The sequence below is a fragment of the Martes martes genome (assembly GCF_963455335.1).
Source record: "Martes martes genome assembly, chromosome: 13".
In the NCBI taxonomy this organism is placed as follows: Eukaryota; Metazoa; Chordata; class Mammalia; order Carnivora; family Mustelidae; genus Martes; species Martes martes.
The window spans coordinates 7,927,800-7,950,688 of record NC_137901.1 but is presented as its reverse complement, the minus strand read 5'-3'; the positions used below and the strand labels follow the sequence as shown (position 1 = coordinate 7,950,688).

General features: G+C 41.3%; 1 protein-coding gene across 1 annotated transcript in view; it reads left to right on the top strand.

Moving 5' to 3' along the window:
- Positions 1–22,629, top strand: part of DOK6 (docking protein 6) — a 374,630-nt gene extending 352,001 nt beyond the window's left edge. Inside the window, exon 8 of the mRNA XM_080822172.1 lies at positions 20,626–22,629. Coding sequence (XP_080678298.1) covers positions 20,626–20,762 — 137 coding nt within the window. The 3' untranslated portion in view covers positions 20,763–22,629. The remainder of the gene's footprint in view (positions 1–20,625) is intronic.
- Positions 22,630–22,889: the final 260 nt, after the last annotated feature.

The following is a 22,889-nucleotide window of genomic DNA, read 5'->3' as shown; positions in this document are numbered from 1 at the left end:
GCTTCATGTCCCCCTCCGATGTCCCCCCCAATCACTTCTCCTCTCGTTCTCTGAATATTCTTCATGCTATTCCTTATGCTCCACAAGTAAGTGAAACCATATGATAATTGACTCTCTCTGCTTGACTTATTTCACTCAGCATAGTCTCCCCCAGTCACGTCCATATTGATACAAAAGTTGGGTATTCATCCTTTCTGATGGAGGCATCATACTCCATTGTATATATGGACCATATCTTCTTTACCCATTCGTCCATTGAAGGGCATCTTGGTTCTTTCCACAGTTTGGCAACTGTGGCCATTGCTGCTATGAACATTGGGGTACAGATGGCCCTTCTTTTCACTATATCAGTATCTTTGGGGTAAATACCCAGTAGTGCAATTGCAGGGTCATAGGGAAACTCTATTTTTAATTAAGGAATCTAAACTGTTTTCCAAAGTGGCTGCACCAACTTGCATTCCCACCAACAGTGTAAGAGGGTCCCCCTTTCTCCACATCCTCTCCAACACTTGTTGTTTACTGTCTTGTTAATTTCGGCCATTCTAACTGGTGTAAGGTGGTATCTCAATGTGGTTTTGATTTGAATCTCCCTGATGGCTAATGATGATGAACATTTCTTCATGTGTCTGTTAGCATGGATGGGAAGAATAAACATTGTTAAAATGTCTATACTGCATAGAGCAATCTATACTTTCAATCCCATCCTGATCAAAATTCCACCAGCATTTTTCAAAGTGCTGGAACAAACAATCCTAAAATTTGTATGGAACCAAAAGAGACCCTGAATTGCTAAGGAAATGTTGAAAAAGAGAAACAAAACTGGGGACATCATGTTGCCTGGTTTCAAGCTTTACTACTAAGCTGTGATCACCAAGACAGCATGGTACTGGCACAAAAACAGGCACAAAGACCAGTGGAACAGAGTAGAGAGCCCAGAAATGGACCTGCAACTCTCAACTAATCTTCAATAAAGCAAGAAAAAATACCCAGTGGAAAAAAGACAGTCTCTTCAATAAATGGTGCTGGGGAAATTGGACAGTTATGTATAGAAGAATGAAACTTGGGACGCCTGGGTGGCTCAGTTGGTTAAGCAGCTGCCTTCGGCTCAGGTCATGATTCCAGCGTCCTGGGATCGAGTCCCACATCGGGCTCCTTGCTCGGCAGGGAGCCTGCTTCTCACTCTGTCTGCCTGTGCTCACTCTCGCTCTCTCACTCTCTCTGACAAATAAATAAATAAATAACTCTTTAAAAAAAAAAGAATGAAACTTGACCATTCTCTTACACCATAAACAAAGATAAACTCAAAATGGATAAAAGACCTCAACATGAGGCAGAAATCTATCAAAATCCTAGAGGAGAACATAGGCAGTAACCTCTTCGACATTGGCCGCTGTAACTTCTTTCAAGACATGTTTCCAAAGGCAAAGGAAAAAAAGCAAAAATGAACTTTTGGGATTTCATCAAGATCAAAAGCTTCTGCACAACAAAGGAAACAGTCAACAAAACAAAGAGGCAACCCACGGAATCAGAGAAGATATTCGTAAATGACACTACAAAGGGCTAATATCCAAGATCTATAAAGAACTCCTCAAACTCAGTACTCAAAAAACAGATAATCACGTCAAAAAATGGGCAGAAGACATGAACAGACACTTTTCCAAAGAAGACATATAAATGGCTAACAGACAGATGAAAAAATGTTCATCATCGTTAGCCATGAGGGAGATTCAAATCAAAACCACATTGAGATACCACCTTACACCAGTTAGAATGGCCAAAATTAACAAGATAATAAACAACAAGTGTTGGAGAGGATGTGGAGAAAAGGCAACCTTCTTTATAGTATATTTTTAAATATAATATATGCTTTGTATCTATGCAGACAATGAATATTTCTAAGGTAGATATTGTTGATAGAAAGCAAAAATTTAGATAGAATGCATATTTATGCAAGCCGCTGATGAATTTTTCTCAATGATACACACTCGGTGCACATGAAGCAAGAACCGAGCACCTTCTGCATATGGATTAGCTCCACAGGATGCATAGACTGGCACAAAGAATGAAGACTAGGAGGGTTGTTTAACATTAAATTTACTATTTTTATGTCATATTTATTTCCATGTAGAGATTTAAAGTTGTGCTAAATTATAAATTTATATTTTTTAAGATTTTATTTATTTTTATTTGAAAGAGTGAGTGCGGGAGCAAGGGGGAGAGGGAGAAGCAGGTTCCCCATTGAGCAGGGAGCCTGATGCAGAGCTCCATCTCAGGATCCCAGGATCACAACCTGAGGACGAAGGCAGTCACTTAACCCACTAAGCCGTTCGGTGGCCCCCCTCCTTTTGTTTTTAATTTTATTTATTTTTATTTGAGAGAGAGATAGTGAGAGATAGCACATGAGTGGGAGGAGGGAGTAAATTTAAACATACAGATGTAATATGTAAACATCAACAGAAACTGTTGTTATTAAACTAACAATGCAATCATTCAAAAGTTTATAAAGATCAGAATAGCATAATACTTGGTATTTTTTTTATTATGTTACCACATTTTTGTCAATAGAATCATGTCAACAATCCTGTGAAAATTACACATATTAGTTAAAATGTCCTAGAATCATGAGACATGTCAGTAATTGAAAGTTATCAATAAGATAGAGCATGTATGATTCTCGCTTGGCTTTTGAAAACCCCTGAGCCATACTTCCTGTGTGGGCCACATTATTGTGTTTTCCATCACACATTCCAACAGCCAGAAATGGGAGATTCTAAAATACACCATGACTGCATCTTCTTGGTTCAGTTCAACTGGCTTCACAGAGGACAAAAAGAAACTGCCTTAACAAAAGAACTCTGGGGGCGCCTGGGTGGCTCAGTGGGTTAAAGCCTCTGCCTTCAGCTCAGGTCATGATCCCAGGGTCCTGGAATTGAGCCCCGCATCGGTCTCTCTGCTCAGCAGGGAACCTGCTTCCTCCTCTCTCTCTGCCTGCCTCTCTGCCTACTTGTGATCTTTGTCTGTCAAATAAATAAATAAAATCTTAAAAAAAAAAAAAAGAACTCTGATAAAAGAAAGAGTCACCAGTTAACCATCTCCTGAATGTTAACCATCATAGCTTGTAGGCTATTTACCCTGTAATATCTTTATTTTCTATCTTTAAAGTACTCTATTGTGGTATAGCAATAGTCTTTTAGAGCAATTTTAAGGGGCAGCAAATCTTTGAGAACAATTTTCCATATTCAGAATTAAAACATACTTCCCTCTTTTTAACAAAGGCTCTAACAGGATAAAAGCTTCATTCTAAAACCACAGGAATCATTCATTTTCTCTGCTTTGTGTTTGCCCTAAAATAAATGTTTCTTTCTTCCTTGTGAAAACCAAATGAGCTCTGATTTTTTTCCCACTTCATCTTTATGTTGACAACATGCTATTGTCAAAAAAAAAAAAAAATCTTCGGAAGAAAAGACCCTCTCCATCAAAGCAATAGCAGCAACAAAAGTTTATATGCCTTATTAAAAAATAATTCAGACGGTTCTTAGGTGATTGGACCGTCTTTACTGGAAATTAATTTTCATTAACAAATATTTTAATCCTAAGAATTCGAGTGGTGAGAAGGGCCATTTATCTAATTTTCTATTCTTGTAGAGAAAACAACATTGTCCATATTCAGTCTTTCTTTCTCCTACATGATGAGTTTCAGCTCACTCTATGAAACTGTTCTGTTGGTCACTATCACATAAATTATGTCATTAAGGCAGGTGTATTTCAGACAAGGAAGGATTTCACTGAAACTTAGCCGAGTCTTACTAAATAATGAGTCAATGGAAAATCAAACAAAAATTCAAAGACACTATCTGTAGCATGGGAATCATTACAAATCACTATTATTAACATTGTCAAGAACACGAAGTGTCAGAGATTTTACCCTACATGCAAGCTAGCAAGTCAGCCTGCCACAGCATCATGGATGCTGGCAGAAGATGTGAGACTCCTGAACCAGAGAATAAGGGTGTTTTATTACTCCCAGCAATACTATTAGCCAGAGTATCAGCATTTGTGTTGATTTCCTGAGTCCTGATTCTCACAAGGAGATGCAAAGAGGCTAAGATGACACCTACACATGAAGTAGGTTGTGTCACAGGAGGAGAACCACAAGTTTAGAGAACCCAAATGTTTTATAATGGGCAACAATACAGCCTGAACTTTGAGCCAGAGACGTATTTATTACAGATAAATAAATCTCTCCTTTCATCCAGAAGGAGGCAGAATCTCCATCTTCCAAGGCTGTTTGCTCTACAAATAGCCCTGAAAAGATAATCTAGAGTAAAGGCCATCAGTGTCTCAGAAACAAAGACACAGAGATGCAAGAGGCTCACAGACAACTATCTGCCAACAAACTTCCACTGCACAGGTCTTCTTTCTGCATAAATTAGTCCACTTGTTGTGGTCAGTGCATTACGATGAAGCCAAAAATAATCATATCCTTATTCTCATATTTGTACCTAAAGCATACCTTTGACAATCACATTTCACTTTATATTATTATTATTATTTAAATTTTCATCTCAAAAAGGAGTGTCATTTCCCCCCATCAGCCAGGGGGAGGGCATATAATTAAACTATTGTGATTCAACAGATAGTTATTGACCATCACAGATATATCACAGATAATTATTGACCATCAAAGATGTACAAGGCAATACCTGAGCCATCTATACTGTGTTCTACCCTGCACAAGGGGGGAGCTGCTGCTTGCATTTTCCATGGTTTTATTCACTAATATTTATTGAGTGTCTGCTGTGAGGTGGAATTTTCCAGGTCTCCAAGACACAAAGGTAAATAAGCTTCCTTTCCTCAGATTCAGTGTAAGCTCCTAGAGGAGACACAAAGATAGAGTAAGAGATGAGACAGAGATGTGCAGGTGTCGCTGAGGAAGCTCAGTGGATTGGCTCCCGACTCGGGCAGGTGAGATGGAGAGCAGGAATGTGTCAGCCTTCCTCCATGAATTCTGACACTAAAAATAGGAGTTAGCCTGGTAGGAGTGGAGCACCAATGATTATAAGGGTGGACCTTCCCAGAGAGGAAGAAGTCCATGCCATGGTTTGGAAAGGCTGCTCTCTTTGGGAACTGCTGTTGGTTAGAATGGTAGAGCGGGGGTGTGAGAGAGCAACGAGGGAAACATGAAGCTAGAGCGGGAAGGACAGCTCCCATCACAAACAGTCCTTAGAGGAAGTTCCAATACATTTCACAGATATGTAGAAAGAGTTTAAGGGTAACAATCGTTAAAAGGGAGTTCTGGAGGATTTGTCTTGAAACCACGTTTGTCGGCAAAAACAATGTTTTCACTAGATTTTTACTGGAGAGGAGTGGAACTGATGGATTTTATACATGGCAGTTAATTAAAGAGCTCCAGCATCATACCCTTGTCATCCCCATTGAGAACCTTAAGTACTATGCTAGGAAGTTTGCATTTATTCTTAAAAAATGTATGTAGGGGAGAGATCACCGCATGTTCATAATCACTTTGGCAAAGGACATATTTCATGACGGCATTGTCTGGGAGACCAGTTGGGTGGCTAGAGCCATAAACCTGATGACAAATTCAAGATAGAGGTAGGAAGCATGAAGGAATTAGTAGAGTTAAGAGGTTTTAAGATGGTAGAAGCAACAAGACGTGCTGAGTGATGGTAGGAGGGGAGATAGTGGACAAGCAAGGAGATGAGAATGGCTCCCAGGCCTTCAACATGGGCTTTCGGGTTGACGGGTGTCATTCACTGAGTACAGAAGGAAAGGTAAATTGGGGGGGGGGGAGAAGGATGAGTTCAGTTTTGAAATACTGCTTCTCAGTAATAGACAAGTTTTTGCTTCTTGTCATGGATGACAGGCCAAGTTGGAGAGGCACAAAGGTTTTCTTCATTCCAAAAGCCTCTCATTCTCTATCTATAGGTAATAGAGACGTTGGAGCGCTCAGATTTCCAGCTGTTGGGCTCACCCACCCAAGAACCCCAGAGCAGCTAACCTTTCCCCCACCTCCATTTTTTGGGGGAAAAAACTCTTCCATTTATCAGAACTTAGTTGTTTAGTAAATTAAACAGTACTCAGAAATGCATTTTAAATAAAAGGCAAACAAATCGAAAGTTAATACAATGTATTGGGAATTCATGTATCCATCAGTGCAGTGACATTATCTGCACAACTCTGGGGTAGTCACTGGGATGATTCTCATTTTACAGATAAAGAGGAACTAAGGCTTAAGTTACCGAGTCAGGACTCAAAGTCAGATCCCCATGCCCCAGATTGTGTTCTTTAACATTTTCTTGTGTTCCCCATACAATCTCTCTACCAAATTTCTAAAAGGCCCTCTCTGTCTCATTCCTAAACCTGCTGGAAGTGCTTCAGTTTTCTGTGGTAAAGGTCTGCTCAGGTCTTCGGTCGTGTGAAGTCTGTTAGCCTGGCAGGTGTCAGCAATGCCGTGTCACATCTCTGCCCTGCCAGGTGTTTCTTTCCAGACCGGGAGGAATACATTTCCTCCGCATCCAAACTTCTTGCTTCAGTTTCTTTCTGAGAATCACTTTTCTAATTCCTTCCTTATTCAAGGAAATAAAAGGGCTAGTACCAACTTCACAGAGGCAAATTTGTGTAATGCTAATGCCCTAATGTCCTCTACCTCCTGAAAGTAATATCCTGTGCTAGACACCTTAAATCCATCATCTTATTAAATGCTTACATGTCAGGCGTCACGAGCTCATCTTAGAGGTGACGAAACTGAAGTTGGTTGGGCGTAGCAAAGGAACCTGTCATGGCGCCCCCAGCTGGAAGGTGACCGAGCCTGCATTCAAACCAAACGACTCCACAGCCTCTCATGAGGGCTACTCATAATGACTTACAACTCAGCATAATCGTCTCAAATATTACACATATACTTCACGGGGAACCTCTTACACTGTTGGTGGGAATGCAAACTGATGCAGCCACTCTGAAAGACGGTATGGAGTTCCCTCAAAAAGTTGAAACTAGAGCTACCTGTGACCCAGGAACTGCACTTCTAGGTATTTATCCAAAGGATGCAAACATAGTGATTCAAAGGGGCACATGCACCCCAAGTGTTTACAGCAGCAATGTCTACAGTGGCCAAAATATGGAAAGAGCCCAGATATCCATCAACAGATGAATGGATGAAGAAGATGTGGTATAAATATATGTGATGGAATATTACTCAGCCATCAAAAAGAATGAACTCTTGCCATTGGCAACGCTGTGGATGGAACTGGAGGGTATTATGTCAAGCAAAATGAGTTGGTCCGAGAAAGACAAATATCATATGATTTCACTCATATGTGAAATTTAGGAGACAAAACAGATGAACATAGGGGAAGGGAAGGAAAAATAAGATGAAAACAGAGAGGGTGACAAGCCATAAGAGACTCTTAGCTATAGGAAACAAGCTGCAGGTTGCTGGAGGGGGATAGGAGGATGGGATAACTGGGGGATTGGCATTAAGGAGGTCACATGACGGAATGAGCAGTGGGTGTTATATGCAGCTGATGAATCACAAAATTCTACCTCTGAAAGTAATAATACACTATATGTTAATTAAATTGAATTTAAATTTTTTAAAAAATCAAAAAAATTACACATATACTTGAAAATGTAATAAAGAAACAGGAGTACTGAGAACATGAAAACATAATAATGGCAAAACAAACCCTTTTCATCTTTGGTGCCCGCAGTTGGTCTCATCAATCTGTTTGAAAAGTGCTTTGAAAGAGAGAAAGAAAAAGGAGAAAAGGGAAAAGCAAGAATTCATTGTGCAGCACAAGTGTTCTCCTTTCTCCCCTGTCAGCATGCCCCAGATACCTTCCTTCCGGACTCCGTACAACTCCCGCGAGGCACCTGCTGTTTGTCTCCAGTGTCACACTCTCCTCCATGAAAAGAGACTTTCATTACCATTTATTGGATTTATGTTTGGACTAAGTTATCTGAAAGGGAAAAAAAAAAGATGTTTTTAAGTCAAAACATAGATGCCTGAAGATCAAAAGTTGTCATCTTTGGACAACAGTGCTACCGACTTGAACTACTGAGTCCTGTATCCAACCAAAGCAAAGCAAATAGGAAATGTTCTCCCATTGGGCAGGTTTGTCTTAAGCAACAATAAAATTTCCTTTAGAATTGTTAGCTGAAAGAGTTTCTGACCCCTTCAAGCCCACCCACCACCAGTGCCATGATCCCACCATGAATCCAGCTAACGTAACTGATAGCTAATAAAAGAGACCAGAACTACCTTTTTTATGGCAGAATCACATTAAAAGTGAGGCTCCACATGGACTGAATATTGGCATGTTTTGAAAGAGTTAAATTCAGAATTTTATTCTTTTAGTCTTGGTGTCAAAAAATGACAAGTGACCCTTTATTTTAACTTCAACTAGAAAAATCTCCCGATTGAAAACTATTTTCTACATCTTTCTACTATTTTGTATGCTTATTTTTTCACTTACTTTTCAAGACTTTATTTTCATATATAGTGTATATAAGAATATAAAGTAATATGTTTCTCCAGAAAACTAGCTAAATTTCCCAGTACCAGGTTTTGTATTTTTTTGTTTGTTTATTTTTTAATTTGATAGAATCACAGAGACTGCAGGTAGAGAGACATAAAGACTTAGACAAACATAAACCTTTTCTGTCTTTGACTCAGCTAGGATTTAGAAAAATTTAATTTTTATATGACTTACTAATTTACATTAAGTCAATGTTATTATTTATGTAAACATAAATGCTTTGCATCAAAATATTCTTACATTCTATGGCAGCAGTGAACATAGGGGAAATTTAGTAACACTAACCAACTCATTGTTGTGGATGCAATCCAAGAACAATCCAGATGGTTTATTGATCATAACTTTCTAAGAGTTAGTATCCTATCCAATTAAGTGATTGTTAAATATAAAAACAACCGAACAAGAAAAACTAAAGTTTCTGATTTTCACAATTATGACACGGAAATCAAACAGATAAAGAGATACCAACCCTTGGGAAAAAATAGTGAGTATCCAATTCTTACAGTTAAGTAATAAGAAATACAAATCAGATCATCCTGTGCTCCACTGAAAACCAAGATAACTGTGGAATTAAAGGGGAAAAAAAATGTATGAGACTTGTTTGCACCCTGACCTCTGAGATATGCTTTTGTTTGCAAAACCATGCCTTTTGCATTGACCATTGTACTACCTGTAGGTAGAGTTAACCTTCTGGGGTCAATGAAGAGTTTTGAGCAAGGCAGCTTGAGTTCCAGCATCTGTGTCTGTGTCCCTGAAAAAAAGGAAGAGCACTGATCCTACAGGGCTACCAGGTGGATTAAACCAGCATAAGTGAAATGTCTGATGCTTCTTGGCACATTGTTAGTGCTCAATAAATTTTAATGACCAGAACCAGCCAGAGCCTGGCACTCTGCTCTTTGGTGTGTCATTTGGTAAAGTGAGAGGACCAGCCTTCGAGGCTGAACTCCCCATCACTCCCTGCTCTGCCTGTTCCTAGTGAAATTAGGGTAGGCAACATGACACTATAAAATGCCAAGTATTCTAAATAGAAACCTTTTAGCCTTTTGACATTAGAACTTAATATGAAAAACAGCTGATCAAAATATATTTCCATCTTCCGTAAAGTGAGAATAAGATAAAAATATTTCATTCAAAATGGAAAGTAATGGGGTGCCTGGGTGGCTCAGTGGGTTAAGCCTCTGCCTTGGGCTCAGATGATGACCTCGGGGTCCTAGGATCAAGCCCTGCATCGGGCTTCTCTGCTCAGCAGGGAGCCTGCTTCCCCCTCTCTCTGCCTGCTTCTCTGCCTACTTGTGATATCTTTCTGTATGTGTCAAATAAATAGATAAAATCATTTTGAAAAAATGGAAACTAACAAGAAGATGATGGTTTTCATTGCTGCCTGTTGGGTACAATGATAACACAATGCCTAATAAGGATTGCTCAATCTGCCCTAGAAAAGTAATTTGGACTTTTTGCAGCAGTTTCTCATAAAGCAGAAGAGATAGCAACAGAATTCTTCCTTTGTCTTATACTCCTTGACTCCATCTTCATGAACCTCAGATCTCTTGTTCTCTATTTACCTGGATAGTGACACTACTAATACACACATTGCAACAACTACTCTCCAGGAAGTGCCACTAACCAGGCAACTGTCTAGGCTGCAGATTTCTAGGCTCTGAAATTACTGCTTAGTTTATTGGTTGTGTAAGGCAGTACTTAGAAGATGGAATTTAATTATGCTAACAAATACTTAGGTAGAACTTTCTCAATGAGACTGAAACTTCTCAACTCCCCCAGCACACCTAACTGTTCTGGTCTCAGTCTTATCTACATCAGTACCAGCAGTTTTCAACTCTCCTATTAGACCTGGAGGAATACTAATTAGTTGGAGAAAATGGGGAAGAATTAGAAGGAAGTCCTAGGAAATGTACATAAAACCAAAGGCATCTTTTTATGTTCGTAGTAGCCTTCCATGAGAATTTTTTCTATAAGGGCTACATTCTATCCATCAAATGTGTTAGGATGTAAAAAGGGTTGAGAACAGGTACTCCACAGTCCCATTGAGTGTGATTTTGAACCACACATCTCATCCAGTCACTTACCTTACTAAAATCATTCAAAAGTTTCCTGTCACCTTAGGAAAAAAAAAAAAAATCCAATCTGCTTGGTAGGATCTAACTGTCCATGGCGCATTCCCTCTCCATCTCCCAATCTCATCTCCTACCACATGCCATTTGGATTTTTATATTCACTATTAGCATCATGAGGTCCGTAATTCATAATGGTGAGATATAAAGAGTTTGAAAGGCATGACAGTTTGGGCATTGTGTTCCTAGACTCACAAAGGAAATATTTACAAATATAAGAAGATGAAATTCCATTTGTGGTTATTGGAATATTTCCCAGATCTCTGAAAAATCAACCCAATCGGTTATTAGAAGGAAGAGCTCTAGGCAAACTGCTACAGAGAATGAGATTAAAAATCAGATCTTTGTCCATACAGATGGCCAAAAGACACATGAGAGGATGCTCAACATCACTCATCATGAGGGAAATGCAAGTCAAAATCACAACGAGCTCTCTCACGTCACACCTGTCAAAATGGCTAAAATCAACAACACGAGAAACAACAGGTGTTGGCGAAGGTATGGAGAAAAAGGAACCTACTTTCACTGTTGATGGGAAGGCACACTGGTACAGCCACTGTGGAAAACAGTACAGATATTCCTCAAAAAATTAAAAGTGGAACTACTCTACAATCCAGCAATTGCACTACTAGGTTTTTACTCAAAGAATACAAAAATATTAATTTAAAGGAATACATGCACCCTGATGTTTATAACAGCATTATCTACAAGAGCCAAATTATAGATGTGATTGATATATATATATGTATATATGTGTATATATATATATATATATATATATATATGAAGTGTATACAAACACACGTGCATGCACACACACACATGCGCACATACCAGGGAATATTACTCAGCCATAAAAAATGATGAACTCTCACCATTTGCAATGACACGGATGGAGCTAGAGAGTATGATACTAAGAAAAAAAAGAGCAGAGAAAGACAAATAAAAGATTTCACTCATATGTGGAATTTAGGAAACAAAACAAATGAGCAAAGGGTTAAAAAAGAAAGAGAGAGAGGCAAACCAAGAAACAGACTCTTATGTGTAGAGAATGAGCCAATAGTTACCAGAAGGGAGGTGGGTTGGGGCACAGGTTAAATAGGGAATGGGATTAAGGAAGTACTTGCGATGTTGTGTGAAAGTGTTGAATCACTATACTGTACACCTGAAAGCAATATTATATCCTATACTAACTGGAATTTAAGTAAAAACTTTAAAAAATAAATAAAAATCGGAGTCTTTGTCAAACACTAAGCAAATTTTTGACGCATATCTTCAAACTCATTTCAGAAGTCCTCAGAGCAAATGCAGGTTTAACCTTGTATCTATGGCAGAATAAGACTGCTACATTATATGAAAACCTGGTCATAAATTTTAAACAGTTTCATTAACATTCCCCAGATCTAGTCTAACCATGTTGCAAACTTCCTCCTAGATAAACTTACGTGATATTCAGTAAATTTCTCTGTAACATTTCTGTTGTAACTCAAATCTCTAAGTATATGTGTAAGGAAGTCTCATTGTCATGCAAAAGTGTTTCTTCGCATTAGTTTAAATTTTTTAGGAAAGAATTATAGCAAATAAAATGTTCCATTTTCTCCCTAAGACATTATCTGAGGGACAGTCAGCTGATGTGTATTCTTGTCCTTGATTTGTAGATTAATGTGGATTTTCAGTAAATTTGTTAAAATTCCTCAGATTATAGTTCTGGAGATCTCTACCTGAATTGGAGTACTCTACTTCATGATCTGAAATGGTTCCTTGATTGCTTAAACTATCTACAAATAATGTGTTCAAAATGAAAACAAAGATATAGCTATATATAATTTTATTAACATTATATTTAAAATGTTATAAATGCACCTTTAAAAATAGCAATAAAATGTTGTTGGTCAACATTAATGAATTTTCATTCCAAGTATTTTCTACCCCTGGTACTATCTTTTAACTTAGATTATATGTTAATATTTACCATTTTATTGGCTGCTACAGATTACTTCTAAATTCCACAATTACTCAGATGAATTCTGCTAACAGTGAAGAGTTCAGCTAAGTTTTTCCAAGGGATTACAGTTGTAGAAAATTAATATTCCAATAGGTAAGTAGAACACGAGAGAAATTAAATGCAAGCAGTAGGAATAAATGGATGCTATATCAACCAGAATAATAGATATAAGGCTGTTTTAATTCTAGAAGTAGGTAATATAAATGTAGTTCTGTATGAATCAAATCAAACCATCTTTAAGGCAAATTAAGGTATTATAAACTACATTATGTCTGATTTTTTTCAGAGTTAGAATGTGGTTAATAACTCACTGGTAGGCTGAGTACTACATAACATTAAATAATATGCATTTTTCCCATTCAAAAATTTCTGAGTTTTAAAGATTTGCATAAAAAATATTTAGATGTCCACTTATGAAGCAAGCAAAAAAGACCCATAGTTTTGGGGCTGAGAGTGCCATCATTAAAAACAATAAATTCATAAGTGCATATTTGTAAAAGGAGAACAAGGGAGGGAAAGGAAAAGGAGTAGAAAAGCTTTTGCAAATTAAATTAGAGTAGTGGAATTTTTCATTACTTAGGAAACTTGGAAGATGAGGTTAAGCAAATCTCAAATCTCCACAAGGTAAAGCAACAAAAAAGAGTGTGAAAATAGAACAGACTGGAGAATTACAAGATCTGTCCAGAACATATAAATAAAGATGATCTGGGAAAGGAGCACAGTGGTGGGAGAGAGCGTGCACACGAAGAAGATGGTGGAAAGGAAATAATTAACAAAAAATTATAATAACTCAGAAATATTTCCCAGAAAATGAAAAACCATGGATCCTTGATTGAAAAAGCTCATAAAGTCCGAAAAAAAGACTTGCAGCAAGACTCGTCATCATGAAGCTGGTCAGACTAGGAATAAAGAGAAGTTCCTGAGAATTCCAGAGGACAAAACAGGTGACGGAGGACCAATACCAGACACTGTTGCAAACACTTTCTCACTACCTCAGCAGCAAGTTGCTGTGACGATGAAATGAGCTAATGACACCTCATGTGCATGGATGTGCACACGTGTGCATGTGTGTGCACGTGTGGGTGGTACAACACAGTACCCCTGTTCTTGGGGTAGTATCCTGACACCAACGCCATACAATCTTACATGAAGTTATTACTATTAAATAATCTAAAACATGATTCTGATCTGTTATGATTGCCATCACACACTTGAGGAATCAACAGGACAGAGCAGTGACATCTCTCCAGTTGTCCCCCAACTAGTAAGGGGTGAAGCTGGGACCCAAACCTGAGCAGTATTCCTTCATGGCTAATGCTATAAACCATCACACAATACAGGCCTCCTTAACCTAGGCCTTGAATGAAGAGAGATTCCCAATAAATCAAAGAGGTGAAGACAGCATAAGAAATTATGAAAATATATGTATAAAACAACTTATAAGAAAATATTTTAATAACCTGTGACAAGGGGAGACTTATTACCAAGACACAAAACTCAGAAAACACAAAGATGGATTTTGCTTCAAAAAAAAAAAATTAAACACGTCATGTAGCAAAAGGAAATTAGCTAAATAACGAGATGCAGTTTTTCAACTTGGAAACATCCTTCAACTTGAAAAAAAGTTAAAAGGCTAATAATATCCAGATCCTACTAACGTTAAGAAAATACTTTTTTACTCTCTATGTGGGAGTGTAAATGAGTGCAATGCAAATTGACAGTTTATTTCAGAAACTTAATGGCATAAATCAACCATTAAACTTTTAATTTTTTTTTTTGGCAATGTGAAGGGTGAGAGATGACATGTGATATTTAATCGTTTTATGTAATCTTAAACTGAATTACATAACTTTACTAACATGTACAAATACCTCCTCAAGAAAATGTTAAGGATATAATAATTCCCAGCAAAGGACAAAGCGTCACCTCCCTCATCTTAAATTAGTATGTCCTCATCCATTTTACTGGTTACAGTTTGCTCTGCACTGACCTGTGTCCCCCCAAAATTTGTAGATTGGAACCCTAACCTCAAATGTGACTGTATTTGGAAATAGGGCCTTTAGGGAGGTAGTTAAGGTTCAATGAGGTCATAAGTGTGGGGCCCTGATCCTACAGGATTCGGTTCCTCAGAAGAAGAGGAAGAAAGAGACCACAGGAAAGCACAGAGAAGAACCCGGGTCAGGACGCGGGCAGAAAGCAGCCAAGGAGAGCGTCCTCCCCGGAAACCAGCCCCGCTCACGCCTGGATCGAGGCCTTCCGGCCTCCAGAACTGTGAAAACGTGGTTTCTCTGGTTCAGGCCCCCGGTCTGAGGTACTTTGTTAGGCCAGCCTGAGTTGACGAAGGCACAGCTTTAGTTGTTTTCGTCCTTTGACAACATACTTCAGAGGTACTCCGTTCACATCTGTAGGGATTGAGTCACGACGGTTGGTGTTTCTGCTCTGAAGCTTTGCTGTATCCTCCACTAGACAGATGTTGAAAAAGTTCTGTGAGGAAACCAAGAATGGAGTGGTGGTGGCCGCGGGGCTGGGGGGAGGGGGACACGGAGAGATGGCAGTCAAGGAAACGAATTTTCCCTTATCAGAGGAATGCCTTCGAGGCTCCAGGGTACAGCTTGGTGACAACGGCTAGGAAAACGGTGTGTGAGCTTGACAGGGGCCGAGAGTAGATCTTCAACATTCTCACCACACACACGAACACGGAATGAGGCCTGTGAGGTGATGGATGTGTTAATTATCTTGACGACCGTTCCACAGCGTACCCCGTGTTCCTGTATATCAAGTCATCACCTTGTGCCCTTGCCATATATACAAGCACATTTCTCAATTGTACCTCAACTTCTAAAAGTAAAAGTTAAAAAAATAGCAAGAGCAGAAAAATCCATGTGTCCAAATTAAAAAAAAATAAGAGACAACAAAATACCACAAAAGAGAGAAAGAGAGAGTTCTGTGAGGAAATGTAGCAAAATGTCGGCAAGGTTTTGGCTTCGGTCTCCAGACCTCGGTCTGCCTCTCTGCCCCTCCGCTTGTCAGCTGTGCCAGTCGGTAAAGGCCAATGGGCTTCGATTTGCTTTTTCCCACCAGGAGAATAAGGATATGCAATTTCACGTCATAGCACTGATATGAGGATTTTTAAAAATGATATTTCTGTGGAGCACCTGGGTGGCTCAGTGGGTTAAAGCCTCTGCCTTCAGCTCAGGTCATGATCTTGGGGTCCTGGGATCAAGTCCCGCATCGGGCTCCCTGCTCAGCGGGAAGTCTGCTTCTCCCTCTCCCTCTGTCCCTCCCTCCTTCCCCTCACTCATCTTCTCTCTCTCTTTCAAATAAATGAATAAAATCTTCAAAAACGGGGTGGGGGCCATGAAGCTACTGGGACCCTGAACTCTCCACTGGAATTTCTGAAGCACCCGCTAGGAGAGCCCACAGACCCAACTAAAACATAGTCTGGTTTGAACTGAAATTAGAATGAACTGAGTAAAAGCCAAATACAGCGTCCGGGAAAGATGTGGGCAGTGAGTCCCTGGCGTCTGCGGCCATAACTAGGAGGTGCTGAGTCCCCATGACCACACTTGCCCCAGCTCCAGGCCACTCCCCCCTCGAGTCTGGCTTGCACTTGTGCCGCCCGCCAGGTAAACATCCAAGTATTAGACGCCCACGAAAACTCCTGGCCCATGGTCCCCTGCTGTGAGAGCTCCTAGCACCCTCTGCTCTGGCCTCCCCCCGGCCATTCCTGCACTCTGTCGTGCAGCGTCCACTACCAGTCCCCCCCTTGTCCTCCCTGCCCTTAGAAAAGCCCTTGTGAAGGAAGGTGGCTCCTCTTCCGTGTCTACTCAGGCCTGATGGTTGTTGATGCCTTTCTTCTTGCCTGCCGCGTTCCTCCTGAAGCCACTGTTTCACTTGGGGCTTGTTCTCTCCCCTTTAAAAAACTGTTTTATTATTTAAACAGACAACCCCCTTCCCTCTCTCCCAGATCCCAACAAAGTAATAAAACAAATTCAAATCGAGTATCTAAATTCTTACCAATTAATAAGCAGGAGTGCTATGCTTTGGGACCCTTCGGACTTGCTATAGAAACCACTTCTTTTCTATCTTATGTAAAGAACACGGACGTCTCCGTGAGCACAGAAAGCCAGGCGCCAGCAGAAGGGGGAAGCATGCTTCTTCCTCCGGAGAGGGAGGGTATGGATCAAGTGCTGTCATTCTGGGCTTTTTTCTAGGTGTGATGTGACTCTCTGGTCATTTTCCACGGCATCTGTGTTCCTTCCAGGTCTTTACTGGTTTGAAGCTCTCAGGGTGCCTCCCGAGTGTTAGCCCTTTGTGGCTAGAGTGACTCCGCCATCCTTGTCCTGTGGTGTTTAAGTTTCTGGAACTGGGAGGAGTCGTATCATCTTGTTAGAATAAGCAAATATCCTCAGGGTCTCAATATCCAATATATTTCCTTCTCTATGGAATGGAACTGTGTTCTTCCGTCTGGGGGTCATGCACGTAGCATGGGAAGAGGGATTCATGAAGTATCACTTCAGATGCTTCCAAATGCCAGGGAAATATGGGGTTTTTTCCCCAGCTTATCAATACTTCCTGAAAATATGGGTGGAAAATATTATTTTCTTTTAAGACAAACATGAATATACACTGCAGTAGAAACAAAAATGTAAAAAGACTTTTAAGATAGACCAGTAGCCATTAGCAAATTTGTTCCTTTTAAGTTTTAGAATTCCCCACGTTCCCCACGTACGTATTCAGCTCATTTGTCTTTAGGGGATGATCTGCAGGGAAAGTGTAGGAAGAATTTAAATAGAGTTTCTGTTTAGTGGTGTGAACAGTCTATTCTAGCAAGTGTTTAATTGAAGCCACAAAGTTGATTTCTGTTTTGTTTTCATCAACAGTGCCAAAGGGCATAATTCAAATAAATGTGGAGAAAATGCTTAATTATTTCTCTCTCTTCTTCTCTTACTCATTGTTGACATAATCAAACAGTACTCATTAAGCCTTCATCTGTACAGTTCTGATTGAGGTATGCTATTTTTGTGATAAGCATTAAATAGCATCATCTGTGAATTGTCTGTAAAGAAATGGTTGAAGTAAAAAAAAAAAAAAAAAAAAAAACATAATTTAATTTCCAGTTAGCCGAGAAATTGTTCATAGAGGAGCCGAAGAAAGCAATGTTGACCTTGAAGGAGAATAATGTTCAAAGCCCAGCACAGTGAGGGGCCACCGGCTGACCCAGGGGAGAAAGCACAGACATTGAACAAGAACACATCAAAAAGAATCTGGGCCCACTGGGCAGAGACAGAAGGGAGAAAACTAGCATCTGCTGGGTACCTCCAAATTCCAGGCATCTTCCCAGGTGGTAGTTCACCCAATCCTCAAAACACAGAAAGCACAGGACAGTTGTGGTTGACATGATGTCCACAGCTCTCTTCTCAGCCCCATTGGAGCCCTGCCCAGATCTTGGAAAGCACAGGTTGTGTGCATCCTTCTTTCGTGTTTCTGTTTGTCTCTCCATGTTCGGCCACCATTCTGGAAACAGCCTGTGGACGGCTTGTGAAGGCAGGGACTGGACTTCCCATTCCCATGTCTCCCCTGTGGGGTGTTGAACTGTGTTAGCTCATGTTTGACAGAGAGCAGTTGCGTGACTGAATTTTCACACTCAAGATTCTAGGGTCAAATGCTCAGTGTGCCAGACTCTTCCCAAATCCACAACTTACAAGACTTCGTTTTTAGCCCACAAGCAGTGTGAACTAAGGGTGATCCCCGGTACTGCTCTCTTTTGGATATTTCTCATTCGTTTTTTAAATAAGATAAAACCGAGGCCAGGAGCACTGTCTTAATATTAGAATTTCCAGCTGGTTTATGCTGATAAATGCCTGTAGCTCCACTTGTGAGAACTGTGAATTATCATCTAGGAAGTCAATGGTGAGATAAGGAGGCAAAACTATTAAAATGTTTAAGTGATTTTTTTTTCATATCACATTACTCTCTCATAACTTTGTCGCATAAGTACCATGTGAAAATGCCACCTTCTTCAGGACGGTCTCTCTGACCGTCCCATCTAGGTGACCTTGCTGGTCACCTCTCTTTTCAGTATGGTGGTAGCACTTAACATGTCTGAATTCAGTTACAGCACGTTGGTTTCAGAATCAAACGAGTCATACAGCAGCACTCACGTCATCCAGAATTTGCAGCTAAGGAAACCCAGAACCCAAGAGACAAAATGAGGCTCACAAGGTTGGTTACTCCTACAAATAGCAGAAGTGGCGTGCGGATCTGGTCTATTAGCTCCGAGTTCCCACCCCTGACTTCACCCTAGGTCCCCTCACTTCTCCACTTTTCTGCCTCTTCCCAGATCCAGCGTTCCTCCTTGCAGCATCAGGGTCCTACATGACAGAGAAGACAACCAGATGGGAATTTAAAAGACTTTAAAGGACTATTTACCTGGGAGGGAAGGGACGGAACCAACAAGGAATTGTGAAGGACGGGCAACAGTGGGCAGCATTCCTACCTGCAGAGGCAAGGAGCAAAGAGTGGAAATGTGGTTAGGGCACCCTGGGAGAGGCAGGGGGGAGCAGAAAGGTCCAGAAGCTTAGAAGGAGGCGGGGCTGGCCAAACCCCAGGAGCTGTGGGAGGGCAAGGCAAAGAGGAAACGCCCACATCTCCCTCCTCCCCTAATCTGCTCCCGGGAGACTTAATCTGCAAGGGAATTAGGCCAACAGTGAATTGAAAGTGATTTTTATGTAAAAAGCAAGATTTCACTCTCACAATTTTTTAACCTTAAGTGGTTCTACCAGTTCAATTAGCCTTTTATTACCCAATTCATTTGCATTTCTCCCTGGACCCCAAGCTTCCGACACTGCACGGATGTTTTCCAAGTCACCACACTCACCTGATGATGAAACTGGCTTTAGGCGCAGGACCTCATGGAGGAGAAGGACGAGATGTTCGTCATCTCTGTGGGAGTGGACTGTCTGGCCTCCATCCCTCCTGACAGACACCAGAAACATTGCCAATCAGGCTCGAAACATCTTTTCCTTTGGCTGAGACAGACACTCTGGAAGGACAGAGCACACCAGATCCAGTGTCCTCTGCTCACTAAGCTCAGTCTCAAGCACGAAGAACAATCAATTTCTGGTTAAGAAAAGGCCGCGGAGGCCCCCGGATAAGGGTGATGTTTCCTCCCTCTCTTGTCGGCATTCTGACAAGCTCCTCGGTGGTCACCTCTGTTTCCTTTTGCATTAGACAAATGTTTCATTTCAGGGATGCGTCCGAACTCCCAAAAGCATAGATAGAATTTTCCTTAAATCTATTTTCTAGAAAATTCAACTTTCCGGCCATTTTAGTAACCATAAAAGTTTATTGTTTCGGTTCATCATATCGCCAAGTGGGTTCAGTTACTCACAAACCCGACAGGAGAAGTCGGGGCCTTGATGTCCCCAATTGTGAAAGCTCTTCTTGCTAATTGATGGTTACTGGTTGGGATACAGCGTAATTTGCCGGCTCAGAAAAGGTTTCAAGAAAGTATGTAATTTGCTTTTGTGGGCCGAAAGTGAGCACAGAAGAAAAGAATGCAGCTCACAGGCTCTCCATCAAAAACAGCTCCCCCCCCCCCAAAAGCTTTTCTGCTTTTGTTCCAATAGCTGGAGGCTACTAGAAGTTTGAGATCTCTAGAAAGCGTACCCAGCTCCCTGGCATCCGAATGCTTGACAAGACACGCTTGAAACTCTTGAGCCCTGTGAATGCATTTTTAACTCCAAGAGGAAGAAAGCACCAGAGCTGTCCGCGTCCCGCACCTGTGTCCTTACCTGGAGCTCGCTTGGGAGGATGTGCGGGCATCGGCCTTGTTTGCTTGTTGTTGTTTGGGGTTTTGTTTTTTCAATCGACCCCTTTGCTTCTCTGGATCTGTCTCTCAGCGCGCCTCTCCTTCCTTCCCTTCTCGCAGGCCACGGGTTCGCCTCCTCGAAGATGTCGCGCGCACAGACGTTTCCCAGCTACGCCTCGGAGCAGAGCGAAGAGACGCAGGCTCTGTCCCGGGCGGGCAGCTACGGGTTCAGCTCCAGCTCCAGCCTCATTCAGTGACAGTCGGAGAGCCGCTGCCGCCCGGAGCCGGTTGGTCCGCACCTGCCGCCGGGGCCGCCGCCCCTCAGCCTCCTGGAACACCGGTCGCGGCTGAAATGCAAGCCGGGCGGGTCTAGCCCCGGTCCCAGGGGAAGGTTACAGACTGGAGTTCTGCTTCCTTGACTCTGTGGCTAAGTCTTTATTTATTGAATTTCTTGGGGGTTGGGGGGAGTGGGGAATCTATGTTTTACAAAAATAAGACTCCAAACCGTAGCAACAGTCATTTAAATGAAATTCTTTGGTTCTGGGCACCCTGGAAAGTGGCCCACACCGGGTGGTGCGTGTGGGGGTGGGCATGACCCCTGTCCTCGTGGCTCAGCCCTCCCGTCCCGTGACGGGGTCTGTCCTTAGACATAACGTCACCCACCGCAAGCTCTGTGGCATGGAAGGTTCGGATGGAGACACATCCAGCAAGGCCTACAAATGGCATCATGACTCTCCATATAAATAAGCCCCAGTGACAGTGCAGGGAACCCGAGATCTAGAACGCACTGCTGAGCAGGGTCTTGGAGCTCTGCTGTGTGTGTGCGTGCGTGTGTGTGTGTGCATCTGTAGACAAACAGATACGGAGACCGCCGTATCCATCTGTGTCTAACAAGTACATACCAGATGTGTGCTGAGGGTGACAGGCTATGCTCACTTACATTGTTGAAAACTGTAATTTGGTGCATTAACATTAAGGTTGTTATGTTGAATAGCTATTTTTTAAATAGTGCTGTAAAAAAAAAAAAAGGCTTCTTATTAGCAAAAGTATTTACGTAGTCAAGTCTGCTCCTCTGACAAGTATAAATGAATATGTGAGAAGGGGGGACGTGCTCGAAAACGAAAACCAGAGAACCGTTCTAGCTGTCCTACCCGTCGTGTTGCCATGCCGTCTTTCTGGTTAGTATCCCCTTGGTGACAATGTTTGTCTCTTTGGCCATTCCTCTGAGCTACGTGAGGGAGATCGGGTGTGATCGCCCACCTGCCTCCATTTACCCTCAAGTAAAAACAAGATTTTAAATGGGAAACCGTTTTTTAAGAAAGAGATGGAAAGTATATATATGATACCCAGAAAGAACTCAGCTGTTTTACCGTCGGGAGAACCATGGGCACAGGATCGTAGATGTTAATTATTTAAGATTTTGTAGATGCCATTCTCAAAAGCCACTGGGCACTTGTGATTTAGTGTGTAACCAGGCTTTGCTAGGCTTTCCTTTCTTTTTAATGGACACGGTTGGCTGGGATTGTAAGCGAAAACGGATCAAGTATAATTTTTTTCATCTCTGACATTCATGACAAACCTACTGAGTTTAAAGGGAAGCGAGTGGTTGGCTTCCACGTGATCTAAAGAATTTGGATCATTTATTTAGGGTCAGCAAAGATATTTTTGTCCTTCATTTTGAAGTTTATTCAAGTAAAAATAAAAATCATTCCGCCCGATTTACCTGGTGCCACGTGCCTAAGACGGCGAGCCCGCAAACACCGCAAGTGGAGTGTAAAGTGCAGTGAGCCCAGATCACGGAAGAGAAAAGCCTGATTTGTTTTTTCTTAATAGCAAAATTCTTTGAACTGTTGAAGTCAGTCTGTTGAAGGGGTACCCGTCTTGCTGATCTATAATAAGACTTTTTCTTTCTTTTCTCTATCCGTAGCTTGAATGCAGATTGCACATTCATTTCAGAGAATTACTACTGAGTAGAAATGGTTCTGGGTCCCTCCTAGATGCATTTACACTTAGAGCACCTACCTAGCCTCTCTGAACCTCTCCGATAAGTATGAACACCCCATCAAGATGCTAATCATAAGAGTTCACGTGGCTGTGAAAAATAATTATCTTAAGCTTTCAGGGATAAAAAAAAAAAAAATTACTCAAACTCTCTGTGCTGTGAATTTTGCTGACACAGCAGAAAAGCGGATGCCAGGTTCCTGATGATGACCCAGTCTTCCCTAAGATCCCAGCTGGCGGGGTCACACGCCTCTGAATCACTGAGCGCCTCGGCATTTGCTTCCGAAATGCCCTTTGTAAACCACACCAGAGCAGCCCCCCACTGAGACCATCCGCGCACAGCTCCTGGTGGTGCCACACTCAGAGCAAGCCTCTCGGCGGCT